Source organism: Mytilus edulis, chromosome 3 (genome assembly GCF_963676685.1).
Source record: "Mytilus edulis chromosome 3, xbMytEdul2.2, whole genome shotgun sequence".
Classification (NCBI taxonomy): domain Eukaryota; kingdom Metazoa; phylum Mollusca; class Bivalvia; order Mytilida; family Mytilidae; genus Mytilus; species Mytilus edulis.
Window position 1 is genome coordinate 77,518,829 of NC_092346.1, and position 20,281 is coordinate 77,539,109.

The window sequence follows — 20,281 nt, forward strand, 5'->3', positions numbered from 1 at the left end:
TTTATTTGTGTATAGAAATATTTAATATCAAAACGACGTAATCTAAAAGAGTGAAATAAAAGAAAAATTCAAAAATTATTTTGACGTATTTTGTTGATAAGTTCAGATGATTTGTCATAAAACACATGATGGTGTCTGCAAGAAAGCCGACAAGTGAAACTGTCGGTCCCTAATGACAATTTTAATGATAACACTTCTTGAATATGAATGGTTGCTACTGGAAAGCTAACGAGTGAAGCTGTGGATTAACAATGTTGTCTTTTCATAATAACATATGCGAACGGGCTACTAGAAAGATGACGAGTGAATCCGTCATGCTGATTCTTCATAATAACAATTGTGATGGTGGCTACTAGAAAGCTGACGAGCCAACTTTGTATCACTAGTTGTGTTTGTGAAGTTGTGGATCACTAATGGTAGTTGTTCATAACACATGCGAGCGTGGCTACTAGAAAGAGGACGAGTGAAGCTATGACTACAAAATAAATAAATATAAGATAAATATGGAAATTATTTGTTTAATATTTTACTTAAGTAAACTTAGAAAAAGAAAAACCAGGCATACATAAGAATAATGAAACACCATATACCATATGCATGGCTACATATTGCCTTACGTATAGTGAATTAAATAATTCTGATGCAAAACTAACCATCACCGTGAACTCTGCAGATACCGGTAATATAACCAGACACAAGTGTATAATTCAAACGTTACGGCAAAATAACATGTTACAAAAAACAAAAACAAAATACATACAATTATGTGATATATAGAGAACGATCTTTAAATTAGAAAAAAAAACTCTGCCCTTATGTTTTATAACGCATTTTTGAATCCCAAACTAGAGACTCATATGAGAGCCTGAATCGCCCATCGCTAAGCCGAGATTTCACAATCGCAATCAGTAATGTTGCCCTATATGTGTTTTGTAGATGTATCACATAACAGTTCTGTGTTGTATTTGTGTTTTTTCTCTCGGGTTTATTGGTAAGAAAGAAACCAAGATATATCGTTGGTTAATAAATTGGTCTTATAAATGATAAAACATGACGCATTACCAATCCGCAATATTGTTGGATTATGTCGGTTAAAAGCTCATTAGAGCTTATGTTTGTCTATGTTTGTATACCTTTTCGACTCTAAATAAAGCTTATTTATGATGGATGCTTATCACATTTTATGTTTCATCGACGGATTTTAATATTAGTTACTCGACGAGTATGACCTTCACTTGTTGAATGGAAACCTCTTCATGACTTCTGATCCTTCCGCGACGAGTGCATCCACTGTTTTGGTTGAGTTAATGCTACCTCGTGTATTGTTTATCTGCGTATTTTTTTTTTTTATTATTGCAGTGTTGTCTATTTTGATATCGTTGTTTTTTTAAACATCAATTCAAAGCCTTACTATGCATGGGGTTTGACACTATAAATTTGTGTGTGCACCGCGGACATTACAAAAAAGATCCGATTATCAGAATATCCAGCTAGTTCTCAGTCAGATAGATACTTACTACGTGTAGAGGCACTTTTAGCCGTACAGATGGCGAGGTGCCGAGGAGAACATCCAGCTAGTTCTCAGTCAGATAGATACTTACTACGTGTAGAAGCACTTTTAGCCGTACAGACGTCCAAATGATGAGGAGAACATCCAGCTAGTTCTCAGTCAGATAGATACTTACTACGTGTAGAAGCACTTTTAGCCGTACAGACGGCGAGGTGCTGAGGAGAACATCCAGCATAGTTCTCAGTTTCATCACTTGCGTCACCACAGTCATCCATACAATCACATTTAAACCCATCCTCGATACAGTTAGAGGAACCAGTAGCACAGGTAAACCAACCAGAAGGACACAACTTTTAAGAAAGAAAAAAGTCATGCTAGATACAATTATTCAAATTGCAAAATCTTTAATCTAGTGAAAATATTTATTAGGTACGTTTATGATATTCAATCAGTTACCATTTTTTTTTATAATGCCCGCGTCACACTGTCCCGATTTTTACGCCGATGGCAACACGATTATGGAAATTTTCAAAATCGGGACTGATCGTATCCAGATCAGGCTATTCGTAGTGCCATCTTTAACCATCGTAGAACCATCGGCCACTTTTTCTAGCCTTCGGGGACAACTTCGGGAAGGGTTCTAATTTTTTTAACATGTTAAAAAATCCCCGAAGGTGCGTCCGATGTTGAGGGTTCGTATTGAGTTCGAATCACCATCCTCACCATCGAAATGTCACCGGGAATGCATCTTTGAACATCGTATTGCATTCGTGTTTCCATCGTTTCCATCGGGCAGTTTTAACATTACGATGTCTATACGAATGAATCACGAAGCTATCCGAAGGTCTTACGATGGCAAAACGTCTTCGTGAAGACCTCGTAATTCCGTCGTGTTGCCATCGAATAAAAGTACGAAAGCGACAAGATGGAACTACGACGGCAATAAATCCAGCTAAATGTAGGTTAATTTTCGCGCTAAAATACATTTAAAGTGCCATGCGCGATATGCACTGGTCAGTCTAACACGACAGTTAAGAAAGACGTTCACAAAACATGGAGCTCATATCATAATTATGATTATATGAGAACAAGAAAGGCGACAGCGTTGTTTTTATTAATTCAAATGGAACAAGAAGAGCAGCTATTACAGGCTCAGGATTTACTTTTACAAGTAGAATATTATTTTTTGTCAATTTTTCATATCAAGAAATATAATGAAAATCATAAACGCAGGTACACGTATATAGGGAAACCAACTTTTTTCTTCATTATTCTGATTTTTTATCTATCGTCTGAGTTGTTGTCACACGAATGTTTACTCCATAACCATTTGTTTTCTATATGTCATATTTTGCCGCATTTGTTGCTTTCCCCACATATTTCCTTTTGTCTATATTATTATGATATTCTCCTGGAAAGAGCTCTTTTTGAATAAAAGGGAACAACGAACCCATTACCTTACCTTTAAGATAGATTAGTAAATTTAAATGCATCGTAAGCCAGTGGCGGATCCAGGGGGGGGGGGGGGGGGTCCGGGGGTTGGAACCCCCCTTTTTTTTGGCCGATCAATGCATTTGAATGGGGACATATAGTTGGAACCCCCCCTTTTTTTAAATTGCTGGATCCGCCCCTGTAAGCTGTACACGACGTCTTTTAGAAATCGTATGTCCATCGCACCATCATCGTAATCCATCGTGTAGCCTTCGTAATCCATCGTGTAGCCTTCGTGATCCATCGTGTAGGCTTCGGCTGAGATATGAAGCTTAAATATCCGTCTTCGGTTAACCTTCGTATGTCCATCTTTTGCTATCGTATATAATTTCGGCACCATCGTATAGACTTCGTTATTCATCGTTCTTGCTTCGGTCACTTTTTGGTATTTTAACGAGATCGAGACCAACTTCGTACGAAATTACAATTTTCGCATTCGGGTGTCCATCGTATATAAAAATCGGGACAGTGTGACGCGGGCATAAACGACAGAGTTATGCACAACACCATTACGATGGAGTTATATATACACATGTAAAACCACAAGTCCAATGGTCATCCACCAGGACCCATTCGTAGGTCATTACAAAGCATTGTAAATTTTATATAAAAAGGGCGCTGTATTTAATCTTGGTTTTGATTTTAAGGCATTAATTTGAAAACATAAGGGAATACGACATATAAAAGAAGTGTCATTGAATTTTTCCCTGAGAATTTTGACACTCAGTCAACTTTGATAATATGTACTATTGAAACAAGAATTCCATAGGTAGCTTTAAATAATTTAATTACTTATTCTATCAGTAGTTTAAAAACATTCAAATTTCAATATCAAATCTCGTTGAATTCGGATCGCCAAAATAATATTCACAACAATGTGCTTTTGCCTGTTCGTTTTACGACTGGAACATTTAAACAACATTAAGATGAGTTTTTCATTTTTTAACGTTTGAGACTTCACCAGTTTTAATTTACCTGTACATACTGCCCAGATGATGCCGTTGGACATGCTTGTGTATTGCAGTTAGTAAATTCGCTGGAATCTCCTGAACATGACAATCCACCATTTTGTGGGTAAGGATCAGAACAAGTTCTAGATCTTGTATATTGTCCACCTCCACAAGTCACTGAACACTGACCAAAGTTACCCCACTGTGACCAGGCTCCATCAACTAGTAAAATGACCAAAGGATAATCGATTTATATAACGGATAAAAACGGTTATTTTCATGACTTTCCTTTCACTAAGTTCTTCATACTAAAAAATTGTGCACTGTCACATAATCTTAGTATTCTAATATTTCTTTAAACTAAGATATTTCTTTCAAAACAAGACAAACGGGTGAATTATAACTAAAAAACTATTCATCTCATTAAAAATGATCTTTTAGTTGGCAAATGTTGATATAACAGTATACATGCAGAATACTTACTTATACAAACTTGTGTATTGCAGGCTTCTTGTTCATAATCGCTGCCAATCTGAGAACAATCGTTGCCACCGTATTGTTGAACCGGGTTAGTACAACTTCTTGTTCTGTCCTGCGTGCCACCACCACATGAAACCGTACAAACGCTCCATGCACTCCAATCAGTGTAATTACCATCAACTGCAAATTTTGAAAATATTAATAAACCGTTAACGACATTTTGATACGCTTTAAAGCACAATGAACGCACATTGCTTAGAGTAGTCTTTCCGCAAATATTTTGACCGAGTGAAAAAATGAATTCGACATGATCATATAAGTACATTCAAATATTTTGCAATGCTAGACAACACTGGTTTTAAGGACCATACTTACTTGGACACATGGACAGTGTACACGTCTGAGAATCAGAGTCGGAACCTTGACAGTCCTGACCACCATACTGAGGGGCGGGATTTGTACAAGATCTGTTACGCATTTCAACACCACTTTCGCAGGTTACAGAACAAGCTCCCCATGTGCTCCAGTCTGACCAGATACCATCAACTATTGAAAAAAATATGTTAAAGGATTAATATTCAATAGAGCACTATAGCCACTATTGCAGCTCAGTACAAATAATTTTTCATAATTTTAGAAGCGTCAATTGAAACGAGAGTTAATTCAAATAATTTTCTAGATTCATTTTATTTGCATTGAAACAGTTGAAATTTAATCTATATAGGACAAAGTGATATTGTGTATAGTGTATTTTGATATGTGTCATTCTTTAAAAGTTAAATCACTGACTTACTTGGACAAGTTATAGAAGCAACGCACGACTGTGATTCAGTGTCAGAACCCACACACTGTAATCCTCCCCACTGAGGTCCGGGATCAGAACAGTTCCTTGTTCTGACTTGTTGCCCATTTGTATTTGTTCCAATGGGGTTACACGTAACTGAGCATGCACCATAAGCAGTCCACGCTGCCCAGTTTCCATCAACTGGAATATATAAAAACAATGTAGCGCAGGCAAACTGCGCCTATTACCAATTCAACGTATAAGATTAACAGAGAACCAGATAAAAATGGTGGTTTCTGAAGGCTTTGTTAGAGCGTTACATAATTTATAATATGAGCATTGTAATATTGACATTTTACCTTAATTTCATTTCTTTTGATCGTATATTTGGATTTGTGCGGTATTAAAGTTAAATAAGAGCACACAAATTACCAACAATATAAGGTAAGCTATACAGTTGTTGAGAAACCATGTTTTTTAATTGCACGAGGACTTGCATGCCCCATTCCATATAAATTAATCCTTTACATTATTTCAGTGAAAACACAAAATTGAACTCAAAGTGTAACAACTTAAACTTGAAATGGAAAATGAATATACAGAGTAAGTAAATTCGTCTAAGTAAATTGTCAGAATATGTCAATCTACATACAAACAGTTACAATTGCAAATCTTTCGGAATTCCTTTAAAACAACTTACTTGGTGATGGCTTAGCACAGTCTTCGTCATCAACACCATCGCCATCATCATCTGTAATATAGGATAAACTCATTCAAAATAAACAGCTTTTATCAACTCAACATGAATAACAGTTCCAAAGAAGAGACTCAAAATTGATCACTGTGTTTAAAGAAGAGATTCAAAATCATTCACTGTACTAAGAGAAGATAATTACAAATCAATCACAATGCCTTAAGAATAAACTCAAATTCAATAAAAGCACTTTGCTCAAATAAGAGGCTTAAAACTCAATCAAAGTGCTGAAGATATAAAACCGACAATTACCATTAAAGTTATTTTTAAAATTTACTATGATTAGATTTCTATATAACAAAGCATGATACTTATTATCATGTATAAAAAGTATATCCAAAACAATATGTATGATTTGACCGAAACTGATATAGGTTTATTTATTTGTTTCAGGAAGGAATGTTTATGTTACCCTTCGAGATCAGATGGCTTTTTTTATTATTTATTTACGAATACAGTCAAACCTGTTTTAAGAGACCACTAAAGGGAGAACAAAAAGGTGGTCACTTAAGATAGGTGTTTTTTCAATAGGGGGTTAATTTTATATGAAATGTACTACAGAGGCTAACAGTGATGGTCTTTTAGCACAGTTTTTTGCTAAATACAGGTGGTCTCGTTTCCCAGATCTACAGTAACTATAGGTACCAACCTGCTCCATTATTGCATATTTCCTCATCTATAAGTCCATCACAGTCATTGTCGTAACCATCACCAATTACATTGGCTGTTGGTACGCAAACCTAGAAAAATATAAGTAACTTCTACGTCATGTGGTTTCTTGTGGAGAGATGTCTCAATGGCAATCGTACCACATCCATGACATCGATCGTCATATACATTTATATTGAACGCGACCATATCAATTGACTTGGTTCATTATAGTTATTTCAGTTTTAGTTTAGTTATCCTACAATAATCCAACTATAATTGTACAAATATCATTTATAGAAATACACTTTTGCTTTGTCTACTCTTGTACAGATACAAATTTTTGTTTTACTGCTTCGATGTTGCATGACAGTTGATTTTGGAGTCCTTTTCGCGGTTCTTATTTAAGCCCAAAAATACAAGCAAATGTTGTCCCCTAAAGTGAAACAAATACTGAACTTATGGTAAGATACAAAAAAGTACTTTACATACCGTATTTATTGGTGCCAGTCTCATACCAGTTGTAAACCCGTATGTTTCATACTGTGCCTGTCCATATAAGTATCCTCCAAAAATTGAGATTGTAGACTGGTGGCGAATCGTGTGGGAACCATCTGATACAGAAATATAACCAGCAACGTACTCTGTTCCGCCAACATTGATATCATTGTAAATTGTGGCTGAGGGAAAGGCTCCTCCATCTACTAGAAGTCCATCTTTTTCTGATTTTTTTACCACGAACATAAAGTAGTTATCATATGAACCCTGTGAATACATGGGTGTAGCAAATGTGTAATCGGCACCAAATTGTTCAACAGGGGGAATAATCATCATCATTGGGTCGGATAACTCGTTACTCGATTGTTGACTGAGACAGAATTGGACAACTTTGATAGCTTTGTCAGCTGAAACATAACAATAAGCAGTGGACGGAACAAGTCTTTCCTCAAAGTCACCGGCGTTAGCTAATGTTAACGTTTCAGTAAATCCACCAGAAATAGTCACAGTTGTTCCCGCCTCACTAGCAATGTACTTGAAATAGTCTCCTGTTGTCCTTAGTGGTATTGGTACAGTAATGAAATTTTTTCCCCATGTGCCTACTGGTGTAAGCTGTTCTACGAGATGGTCCGAACTAGTCCCAGTTCCAATTGTCGTTTTCTTGTTTCCACTAAAAGCTGCAATCTTTTTATCGGAGTGTATATATGTGCCTGTCAAATCTGCATTACTGTTTATCAGCTGTATAGAGTCAAACTGGTGTATAGTTACGGTAAGTGTGCTTCCTCCGGAATAGCTCACTCCATCATACGTGACTGAACTACTCATACTAGCTGGAAAGGTAAATGACACAACAGTGTTATCGATGACACCTGCAACCGCTAGTTCACACTGTTGAGATGCTGGGTACCACGTGACAGCGTAATACTCCGTACCTAAAACATCTGTTGGAACTCCAAGAAACGCGTCGTTCGAAAATCTCTCTTTATTTACACCGTAAATAACAACTTCATCACTAGCTGATACAAGAATACCTTTGCTGGAAGAACCAGAACCCGACATACGTAGACTAGGGCTAAAGAATAGCTGTTTTACTGATCCCGCTGTAACTGTAAACTGTTCATTTATTGAAGAAGAATACTTTGGTGCCGTTACCTGGACACTGACTGTACTTGTTCTCGTAGTGGTGATGAATAATTCGATTTCATAAGCAACAGCAATGTTTTCCATGTACGCAATAATAAACTCAGTGCCTTCATTGTCGGGAGCTGGAATTTATGAATTCATGCATTTTCTGACTAAAAATATTGTTTATGAAATTCTAACAAAGCAGAAAAAGACAAATACAATGTTTAAAAATGTCAATAATTCATCTATCAATTTTACTATACTAGTATTCAATTGTGGTCTTATTTGTGGTTTGTTTAAAGCGAATGTTTTTTCATATATATGTTGTTACTTGGCAATGCCAAATATGTTTTTAATCAAACAAGTTATTGCATTTAATTTAAATTAAAAGGGTGTTCAGCTAGAACGTAGTAATGTTTGAATGTGTCAAATGTATATTCCCATTTTTGCACATCTATATATGTATACTGTATTGATAAAGGAAGCTGAAGTAAATCCATACATACGTTCATACAATACAACCAATGTATGCAATCAGCTAATCTGTTTAGAAACAAGATGACTATAAACGAGTCAGACTTTACAAAAGAATTGTCCGTATTTTAGAGTGTTAAGCCTCTGTAACACCTTACCGGATAGCACGAACGGACGCCTAACGGATGAAAATAAAATAAAATCAACGGACTCCCAATGGAAAACAATTTTGTCTGTTATCCATTGGAAGTCCGTTGATGTACTGACCAACTTGAACGGACGCCTAATGAATGCATAACTGACACACACCGTATATGCAACGTACGAGAAAAGGAAACGTACCGGACAGAACGGATGTCGAACGTACATCCAACTGACGAGTACCGCATAAAACGGACACTTAACGGAAGCGTATGAAAGGCCGTTCATGTCAAAAACCCGATAAAGTAACGCGTTTTCAGATTTTCAGCACATTTTAAATATTATTGTCATTAATTACTTATCTCGTTAAAATAAGAATTAACGCGTTAAATGAAGGTTTAACACATTAAATGAAGGTCTAACACATTAAATGAAGGTCTAACACGTTAAATGAAGGTCTAACACATTAAATGAAGGTCTAACACATTAAATGAAGGTTTAACACATTAAATGAAGGTCTAACACATTAAATGAAGGTTTAACACATTAAATGAAGGTCTAACACATTAAATGAAGGTCTAACGCGTTAAATGAAGGTCTAACGCGTTAAATGAAGGTCTAACACATTAAATGAAGGTTTAACACATTAAATGAAGGTCTAACACATTAAATGAAGGTCTAACACATTAAATGAAGGTCTAACGCGTTAAATGAAGGTCTAACACATTAAATGAAGGTCTAACGCGTTAAATGAAGGTCTAACACATTAAATGAAGGTCTAACACATTAAATGAAGGTTTAACACATTAAATGAAGGTCTAACACATTAAATGAAGGTCTAACACATTAAATGAAGGTCTAACACATTAAATGAAGGTCTAACACATTAAATGAAGGTCTAACACATTAAATGAAGGTTTAACACATTAAATGAAGGTCTAACACATTAAATGAAGGTTTAACACATTAAATGAAGGTCTAACACATTAAATGAAGGTTTAACGCATTAAATGAAGGTCTAACGCATTAAATGAAGGTCTAACGCGTTAAATGAAGGTTTAACACATTAAATGAAGGTCTAACACATTAAATGAAGGTCTAACACATTAAATGAAGGTCTAACACATTAAATGAAGGTCTAACACATTAAATGAAGGTCTAACACATTAAATGAAGGTTTAACACATTAAATGAAGGTTTAACACATTAAATGAAGGTCTAACACATTAAATGAAGGTTTAACACATTAAATGAAGGTTTAACACATTAAATGAAGGTCTAACGCGTTAAATGAAGGTCTAACACATTAAATGAAGGTCTAACACATTAAATGAAGGTCTAACGCGTTAAATGAAGGTCTAACACATTAAATGAAGGTTTAACACATTAAATGAAGGTCTAACACATTAAATGAAGGTTTAACACATTAAATGAAGGTTTAACACATTAAATGAAGGTCTAACACATTAAATGAAGGTTTAACACATTAAATGAAGGTCTAACACATTAAATGAAGGTTTAACACATTAAATGAAGGTCTAACACATTAAATGAAGGTCTAACACATTAAATGAAGGTTTAACACATTAAATGAAGGTCTAACCCATTAAATGAAGGTTTAACACATTAAATGAAGGTCTAACGCGTTAAATGAAGGTCTAACACATTAAATGAAGGTCTAACACATTAAATGAAGGTCTAACACATTAAATGAAGGTCTAACGCGTTAAATGAAGGTCTAACACATTAAATGAAGGTCTAACGCGTTAAATGAAGGTCTAACACATTAAATGAAGGTCTAACGCGTTAAATGAAGGTCTAACACATTAAATGAAGGTCTAACGCGTTAAATGAAGGTCTAATACATTAAATGAAGGTCTAACACATTAAATGAAGGTAAAAAAAATGAAGGTTTAACACATTAAATGAAGGTCTAACGCGTTAAATGAAGGTTTAACACATTAAATGAAGGTCTAACGCGTTAAATGAAGGTCTAACGCGTTAAATGAAGGTCTAACACATTAAATGAAGGTCTAACGCGTTAAATGAAGGTCTAACACATTAAATGAAGGTCTAACGCGTTAAATGAAGGTTTAACACATTAAATGAAGGTCTAACACATTAAATGAAGGTCTAACGCGTTAAATGAAGGTCTAACACATTAAATGAAGGTCTAACACATTAAATGAAGGTCTAACACATTAAATGAAGGTTTAACACATTAAATGAAGGTTTAACACATTAAATGAAGGTTTAACACATTAAATGAAAGTTTAACGCGTTAAAAGTAGGTTAAGGCACAAAATATGCAACTTTTACGCGTTAAATGCAACTTTTATTAATGCTTTTTAAAAATGCAACCTGCAATTTTACCGCGCTAAAAGCTACTGTAACGTGTTCAAAGCAACGTGTAATTTAATTTAAGCTTACTTTTCATGTATATATACGAAGCCCAGGTGGTCGTGTGGTATAGCGCGCCGGTTACAGTGCAGTCGATTTAGTGTCACGATCTCTCAGTAGCATTGGTTCGAATCCCGACGAGGGAAGAAAAATTTGCGAAATCAAATTTACAGATCTAACATGGTTGGGTTGATAATGTTAATTAAAAGGTCATCAAAAACCTTTGTCAACCTGTTTACGCTTCGTCTTGAATACATTTTGTTTATATGATACAATATTTTATTAACGTCTCACCTTTTACAAAGCAATACATAACACATTGATTAAAACAAATTACACATATGTAAAAGCCATTCATATAGAATTATGAGAGACGATTATTTACACATTAGAAACAAATTTCACACCGCTTAAAACATTTAAAATATGTCCGGTTTTTCAGATACTTCACTTGGTCTTTTTACATCTTTTAATGTCTGTATTTAACATTGGGTTTACCATAAACTATGACGTATACTTACATAAGTCTCTACCAGTGAAGTTTTATTTCTGAAGATGGTGAAAACGTGACATATCTTTACTATATCTATCAAACAAACCTCAGTTAAGGTAGCACTACAGTCTGTAACAGTTATTTTTTGGATATTTTTTTTATCACATAATTTTGAAGTAAATATTATTCTGCACAGTTTGTAAAAATCCCAAAGTCATTATCATATCATAACACGGAGTAAATTGATACTGAACTTATATAAATAAAAGCACATGGTAATTCATCTAAATATATAGGCATTTAGGAGGGCTAATATGTCAATCATCTGTTGATGCCAGTGAACAGCTGTTAACCACTGACCACAAGATAAATAGTGTTCATGTGTGTTGCAACAAAAGTAATGTATATAACTTTGAAGAGAAAAAGGAGAACTTTTAAGGTACTACAAACAAGAAGAATATGTCTCTGAATCTGTCTTCTGTTAGGAGTTTTAGGCACTTTTACCAATTTTAAGTTTATGTGAAATTTTTCAATTTCATAAAACTCAAAAACATGTGGAAAAAAAAGAAAATAGAAACTTCATGGGTACCCCTTTTGGTTTGACTTTGATATATGTGATAAAAGGGAGTATATTTTCTACAATACTGTATCCCAGTTTTTGGATATTTTGTTTCTAAATGAATTTATAGGTGTCCAAAGATGAAAGGTAAAATGAGGTTTGGCACCCAGCAGTTAAATCAATATATCTTCTTACTGGAGGCATATATCAAAAATTTGAGACAGGATATGGTTGATTAAAGTGATGAAAACAAATTTTTATTACCATTTGACCTGAATTTGCCATTTTCATCCAAGTTGGAAGACCACTTTTTTGGCAATTAAGGAGCTATAATTTGAGATTTATCATACCAGAAAGAAATCTACAGATTAGGAAGAATTAGTAATTCAGCTTTATAATGAGCTAAAGATTTTAAAAATCCATTGAGTAGTATTGGAGAAATTCATCTTTAAAGACTGTTGGTTGGAGTCAGAAAATTTTGACTGTAGTGCTACCTAAAACATTACAATCGGATATTGTTACACGACTGTCAGTCAGATAACCGAGGCTTTAAAAAAAATCATATTGTTATTGATGAGTATTTTGTAGACGCAACGCTAGTCTGGCGCAAATACAAAATGTCAATCCTGGTACATGTATTATTATGAGTTAATTTATCTATCAGCTAGCAATCGAGTGTGAATTGTGAACATGTTTAAAACAAGAGGTTCTTAAGAGCATACATCGAGCATCTTGTAAACCATGCCCAATAAGGTTATGAATCTGTGCCAAAAATTTCACCACTAATGGGTGTAAGAGGACGACCATTTGATATCCATTGGGGAAGGGGGATTTTATTCTTTATTTCTACTTCTTACTAAGTCGTTTTTTTTTCGCCGCGAACACTTCATCCGTTGGACGTCCGTTCAAAGTTTGAACATGCTCAAAATTTTCCACTGGACAGAACGGACGTAACGGATATGGACGGAATGTCTAACGGATAAGAACGGACGTCTAACGGACATGAACGGATTGAAAAAAAGTTATCCGTTAGGCATCCGTTCGAGCTATCCGTTAAGCCTCGGTCAAACCTTACCGGATAGCACGAACGGACGCCTAACGGATGAAAATAAAAGTTGTCCGTTGAAAAAAAATTGTTATCCGTTGGGAGTCCGTTGATGTAATGACCGAATAAAACGGACGTGTAACGGATGCATAACGGACACACACCGGATATGCAACGTACGAGAAACGGACACGTACCGGACAGAACGGATGTCGAACGTACTTCCAACGAACGAGTACCGCATAAAACGGACACCTAACGGAAGCGTACCGGATAAAACGGATGAACAAGATATACGGAAAAATCAAAAGCGATAATTATAATACATGTAAATCGCATAAATATTCAAAATGTTTCTGTGTAACTGGTTTTGGTTTGTTCTTCAAAATTCCGCCAAAGGGCAGTGTCTGGCATAAATATAAAAACTGCTTGATTGTGAAGACGTGCCTATACTCTAAGATTGATTATGAATAATAAGAATTCATGAACCTTAAGAAATCTGACGTACCAATAATTGGCATTTCTGACGCGAAATTTTCAATTGGCAATTATCCAAATCAGATCCGTTCATCGTCCTTTTTATCCGTTATACGTCCGATAGAAGTCCGTTTCTCATCCGTTCAACATCCGTTTTGTCCGTTAAACGTCCGGTAGAAGTCCGTTGGTGAATTTATCCTCCAGACCTCCAACGGATGTATAACGGACATGTAACAGATACAAAATGGAAACGAAACGGACGAGTACCGTACAAAACGGACGCCTAACGGACGTTCAACGGACATTTTATCCGTTGGACGTTCGTTCAAAGTTTTTTAAAATGCTCAAAATTTTCCACCGGACAGAACGGACGTCGACGGATAAAATGTACGCTTAACGGACATGCAACGGATATGGACGGACGTCTAACGGACATTCTAATATGACGTCCTTATTACGCTTTGTTAACAAAGCCGTGTTCTAATGAGCACAAAATATGTTTGACACATGCGCACGAACTTACTGTTTATATTAACGTTATTTCCATTGTTATCCTTTAAAATATATACATTTAAACAGCTAACATAAACTTTTATTATATATTTTTATAAAACAACATATATTTTCCCTGCAAGTAGTTTTGAAACTTATCACATTTGAAATGTAATGTACAGACTCCTCGAGAAGGAAACTGGAATAGCCAAAGATGTTTACGGTATTTTCGTACGCTTCAACCTATAAAAATACTGTATTTGTCCTATTAGAATCGAAATAATTCCTTCATGTCATGCTCTATGCTCATTTTAACATGGGTAGGCATTATATTTGACACATGATTTTACACCTCGCTAACGCTCAGTGTAAAATATTGACAAATATAATGCCTACCCATGTTAAAATGAGCATAGAGCATGACATGAAGGAATTATTTCTTAATGAACGGATTGAAACAAAGTTATCCGTTAGACGTCCGTTCGAGCTATCCGGTAAGGTGTGACCGAGGCTTTAAGGTGTGACCGAGGCTTTAAAGCATATACATTTTAAAAGAGTTTTGAAATACAAATCATATCAATTTTCATTTGAATACTGAAGAGTTGTATCATTGGCACTCATACTACATCTTCCTATATCTATATACATTATACAATATAATTTCAATTAAGATCCAGTTTGGTTCTTAAAGTTGTCACATTTTATATATATAAAAAAAAAATGGATAGCACAAATTCAATCAAAATAAAGATATATATATATAAATGATGTTTATATTGAAGAACATTTATCAAATATGTTACCTGAAGAAATTTGTTGAACTGCAACTATAGCAAACAGAAAGGCAACAATGAAGTGATATCCTGTAAAATATATTGAAATTAGTATTCCCTCAATGTAAAAATACAAAGAAAACGAAATCTAGAGGGACAACAATATCATTATTTGTTTGCTTGAACGAATTCGACTCGCATGTTGTCATCCCATTGCTAAAGATGTTAAAAGTATCATAAAAAAGAAAGCGAAATAAATAAGGCTTAATCTTATTATCAGATACAACCAAAATGCGTACACTTTGAAAATAAGAAACAAAACAAAAATTAACAAATGACACTGTTTGCTTAGTCGAATTAACGTACCTTTCTCCATACTTCCACAGTGTTCTGTAAGCAAGCTCCAAAAACTATATTTGTTAGATATTTAAACTAATATCAACAATTTTCACACAATTAAAGACGTATCGAGTTAAAATTGTTGAATAAGCGGTAATATCTTTATAGCAAAAAATAATATTTTGGTTTATTAAATATATTAATCTTATCTTATTAACTGTTACAGAATTCTGTCCAACTTTCTCAATTGTTTGGTTGTATACATTTAAAGCATATTGGGCAAAACTAAATATTATACTGACATTCTGTCAGTCATTTCCTGCTAAGGGCATACGATGCAATTTCGATTCAAGGCTGTGTTTGACCTGGTCAATTTAGATATGGACAATGTTTTATAATTCATCTGTGCAAGATGTATAACTGAGAGGTCTTTTTTCTTTTGTCTTCTGGCTATTTTGTCCGGCTATCTTATCCTACTACAGCTTTAATATTTTGTAAGATCTATATACACATAATGAAGATGTGTAGGCCTCAGGATTTTAATTTCTTTTTAATATTCTGAAAATAAAAGGTAGTTGGACTTAATCATCTTGTGATACAAGCCCAGAAAGAGATCAGGGTGTGTCTGTCTATCTTCTCCTACAGTTCTTGCAAGTGCGCCTTAAGCTTAAGAATAAAACGTAGATTATCATACATATATAGTGTTAAATATATAATTTTTTATGGTCAAGAGGGGCATAATTTGTGTCTTACAGACAGCGTAACAATTTCAAGTTGTGTGTCAATATCACTCTTTTGTCAAAAATATGTTGAACTATACTCACGCATATGGTATTGCAGAAAGTGTATGTATTTGGAGGGGGGCATTGTCAATATCTTTGTTTTAACCCATTATTCTCTATTCGGTAAACCCTATCTACTACACCCTCGTGCATGTGTACTGAACAATTGTGTGAGGCGGAAGGTACTTATTGATTAAAACAGGATAAGCTTTAAACGGTGAACATCACCTAATTTCTCAGCCTAATTTATATTCATTGTTGTTTTAAACTATCATTTTATTAGAATGTTATATGCGTTAATACTCTTACTTGACAAGTTCAATGAAAAATATTTATTTTATTTAGCAGGTGCGAATTTGACATTAACCCAATGATCTAGTTTGCATTGATCAGAAATGTTATTTGGCCTTGTTGATCTTCTTTCTTATAAACCTAAGTTGTTTATGCAGAACATATATGTTGGATCAAGGCCCTGTAACAGATTTCTGTAAGATTTGGTATACAACTTGAATATGTATGAGAATTATCATGTATTTTGTTTAACATTGCAAGACAATTCTTGAAATAGATGCTTATTAAGAAGGAGCTGCATGTGAAATCGACGAAAGACAATCTCAAAAATTCTCATTTTTCTAAATGAAATACATAAAATAACGGAGACGTTGATCGTATGATTAATTTACATTAAAAAAAGCGGAAATTATTCCATCCGATTTTAACTGCACCCCGTATACAAATATTCGTCTATTCCGAAGACAATCATTCCATAACATTTCATTTCTAAAAAAGAAGTACAATAGTTTAAACCTTGTACACTATGGCACTTATATCTAGACTTCTTCCGTAATTAAACAATTAAAAAACATAATAACAACTTTTAAACCGTAACCCATTTTTGTTGTTTAATTTGGAATATATTTCAATACGAAACGCAATGTAATGTGTAAATATAAAAAAGAAGATGTGGTATGATTGCCAATGAGACAACTATCCACAAAAGACCAAAATGACACATACATTAACTATGTAAGGTATCTTTTATAAGACTATCTGCAAGCAGCATGAGCAGTTCACCCCGTGCAAGTTATTACGCTACAGCTTTATTCTAAAATGTTATTAAGCATTTTATACTAGTCTGAGAAGTCATAAGATTGAGAATGGAATTGGGTAAGGTGTCAAAGAGACAACAACCCGACCAAACAGCAGAAAATAGCACAAAGCCACCAATGGGTCTTCAACACAGCGCAAAAAACGAACACGGAGGCGGGCTTTATCATGCCTCTTCAATATGATTTTGCAGAAGTTAACATCATAACATGATTTCCTGTCTCATATATTTAGCTGTTGTTTACAGTATATTTATACAAGAAATAGCAAATCCTTGAGATCTCTATAATCAGCTGTAAACTATACAAAAAGGTTGGGGAGGGAGCAGCAGCTTCTAGAAATAAAGAACCTGGTCTTGTAAGCACTTTCTTTAAAATGCCCTTACATTTATGTCAAAAGCATACACATCCTTTTAGGGGCAAGCTAAGTGTGGGATTTTCTCTCTAAGTTGAAGACATATTGGTGACCATGGGCTGTTCGTCGGGTTGTTGTCTCTTCGACATGTTCCCCGTTTCCATTCTCTATTCTATTAGTCCATGAATAGAGAGGGGTTCAAAAGGAAGTATCTCCAAATGAATCCACTTATCCCCTCTCTCCAAATGAATCCAATTATTCCATCTCTCCCGGACAATCAAATGGTCGTCCCCTAAGAGTTGATTCGACAAAAGTATTCATTATACGTACATGTATGTATAAAATTTTCTATAAATAAATTTTTAGTTGTGAAATATATCTATGATAATGAAAAAGTAAACATACACTTATCCTATCGTGTACTCCTAAAAATCAGAATTGTGGAACAAAATGGTAATACACAATGGAGCAACTTTGCCGCTAAGTGATGGTATATGATGTATACAACTTATATGGTACTGCGTGTAGCGTAAGTGTTAGCAACTAGAGCATGTGGAACTACATAGCAACCTAAAAAAGTTACTCAAAACAAATGAAAGTGTTTTGGCAATAACATACAACTTTAAAAATCAGAACAGGTTTTTTGAGAAAAGGTTATTTAAAGTAAAAATAATTCAACTGTTTTGCTACATTTACGCGTAGTCAATGCATTTGTCACTTACATTTCCGGATTTTTTGGGGGGCTTTTTTTCAGAGAGAATAAAAGTTGCAGATGTGACACCCTATTACCGACTATCATAACGACATACACCATAGGATAATTATGTGTCGGTCCCCGGTTGCCTCTCGAAACAATTTTACATCTTAAAGTTGATTTTTTTAAGAAAAGGAACACTTCCTTATTGGTTTACTAGAACTAACTTTTAAAGTAACATGGGATAATAACCAATTTGCATTATAAATTCATTTACGCATAATTTCATATTCCGTGTTAAGATAATACAAGTACAATGCATTTGTAAATATACTAACTGCAAGCATTAAATCTTTGAGATTATGAATATATCGATCATTGATTGAACTTAAATAATCATGGGATCTTTTAAACAGCTTAATCTTTAAGATTTCAATATCTAATTTCAATACACAATGAGATTAGCATTGGGCTTGATCAAACCTAAAACCATACCAACGTTCAACAAAATATCTGTCTAATGCCGTGCTAAACTAAAGGATTCTAATTACAATTATTCAGTGTTTGTTGTCGGTATGTACTTATTTAATTGTATACAATGTTTTTTGCATGCAAGAACTACATTTTGATGTTTTTTATTTTGACACTTTTAAAGTTTCATTTACAGTTTTGTTACCACGTATACTGAGTCGAAAAGGAAATACCAAAAACTATCGCAACCATTTTGACCGACCGTGGCTGCGAGATTATGAAGCAAAATGGTCCGATGAGTTTTTAGATATAGAAAATATTACACTTAGAATGTCTATTTAGATCATATCTGTTGATTTGCATGCAGCTTCGCCAATGAATTTCACTTCAAGTCATTACCAATTTTTTCATGGTATACTCTTATACTTAAAAGATATGACTCATATATGTCATTGTAAATATTTTAAAGTAACAAAAAAATTGTGATTTGAAACAGTTATTGCCAATAATTTGTAAAGTCATAATCTACATGTAGAGGTGCCATCTAAGACACTCTCAATAACACTTTGTTAATAGATACATTTTTTTATTCTCTAAAACCAATTAAAAAAGGTTCAGAGTAGGTAAATAATAGTTTAACATGCAATGCTTAATGGGAGATTTAGTCGATATGGAGTTAATCTAAAAGACAATACAAAAACAGAATTATTTACTTACTTATGACTTTGGCTCCTCCGGGGAGCATGGACCATTGACGAACTCCCTCAATCTTACAAGAGTTAGTGCCAGTTTTCTAAAGTGTTCCATTTCCATCCCGGTTGCTTTATTTGAAATTCTGTGTCCTTTTGCCAGGTATTTGTTGAAAACTCTGTAATGGTATTTCTATTTGTCTATGTTTTGTAATTGTAATTTATTTATAAGGTGAAATAGTTGGTCTTGCGCTCAACCTGAATGGACAGATATTTTGTTTACGATGCATTCTTTGTTTAGATAAGCTGTTTGCCAAGACTTACGAACCGTATCCAACCACTTTGATTTTGAAGTTACCTCTTCTGATAAATTGATTGCTTTTCTTGGCTTCCGACTACCGCATATCTGGCTATTTCCCCATAGCTTGGGCAAGGTTGATGAGTGCCAAGGCAGTTCCATGCGCCAATGTGCCTACACACTGCTGCTCCGAGGTCCTATACAATTATGTGTAGCATGATGTACCATAGTTACCGAAGATGCATTGCAGAAGTCTTGAATAGACAAAAATAGATTGGTACAAGTTTTCTTTCTAAGCTGGCTAGTTTTTTTTTATTGAAACTCATCTGAACTAACTATAAAATTTACTATAAATCGTACAAATAAACTCACCTATGTCCAGTTAGAATCTTGAAATTAAAATCTGTATTTCAAACAATTCTAATTGCGAGAAGACCTTTCTTCAGTTTTAAC

General features: G+C 34.4%; 2 protein-coding genes across 2 annotated transcripts in view; one reads left to right on the forward strand and one right to left on the reverse strand.

The window, feature by feature from the left end:
• LOC139517491 (uncharacterized) lies at nt 1–20,082 on the reverse strand. Its single transcript, XM_071308629.1, has 11 exons — nt 19,559–20,082; nt 15,125–15,184; nt 7,110–8,380; nt 6,619–6,709; nt 5,916–5,966; nt 5,225–5,416; nt 4,807–4,977; nt 4,435–4,611; nt 3,977–4,173; nt 1,686–1,860; nt 1–475 (listed from the first exon to the last, which is right to left on the reverse strand). The coding sequence occupies exons 1-11, from the start codon at nt 19,584–19,586 to the stop codon at nt 411–413; spliced, it is 2,478 nt and encodes an 825-aa protein (XP_071164730.1). The 5' UTR covers nt 19,587–20,082; the 3' UTR covers nt 1–410.
• Nucleotides 18,832–20,281, forward strand: part of LOC139517492 (kyphoscoliosis peptidase-like) — a 9,415-nt gene continuing 7,965 nt past the window's right edge. The window contains exon 1 of the mRNA XM_071308631.1: nt 18,832–18,943. The gene's annotated coding sequence lies outside the window, so the exon portion shown is untranslated. The remainder of the gene's footprint in view (nt 18,944–20,281) is intronic.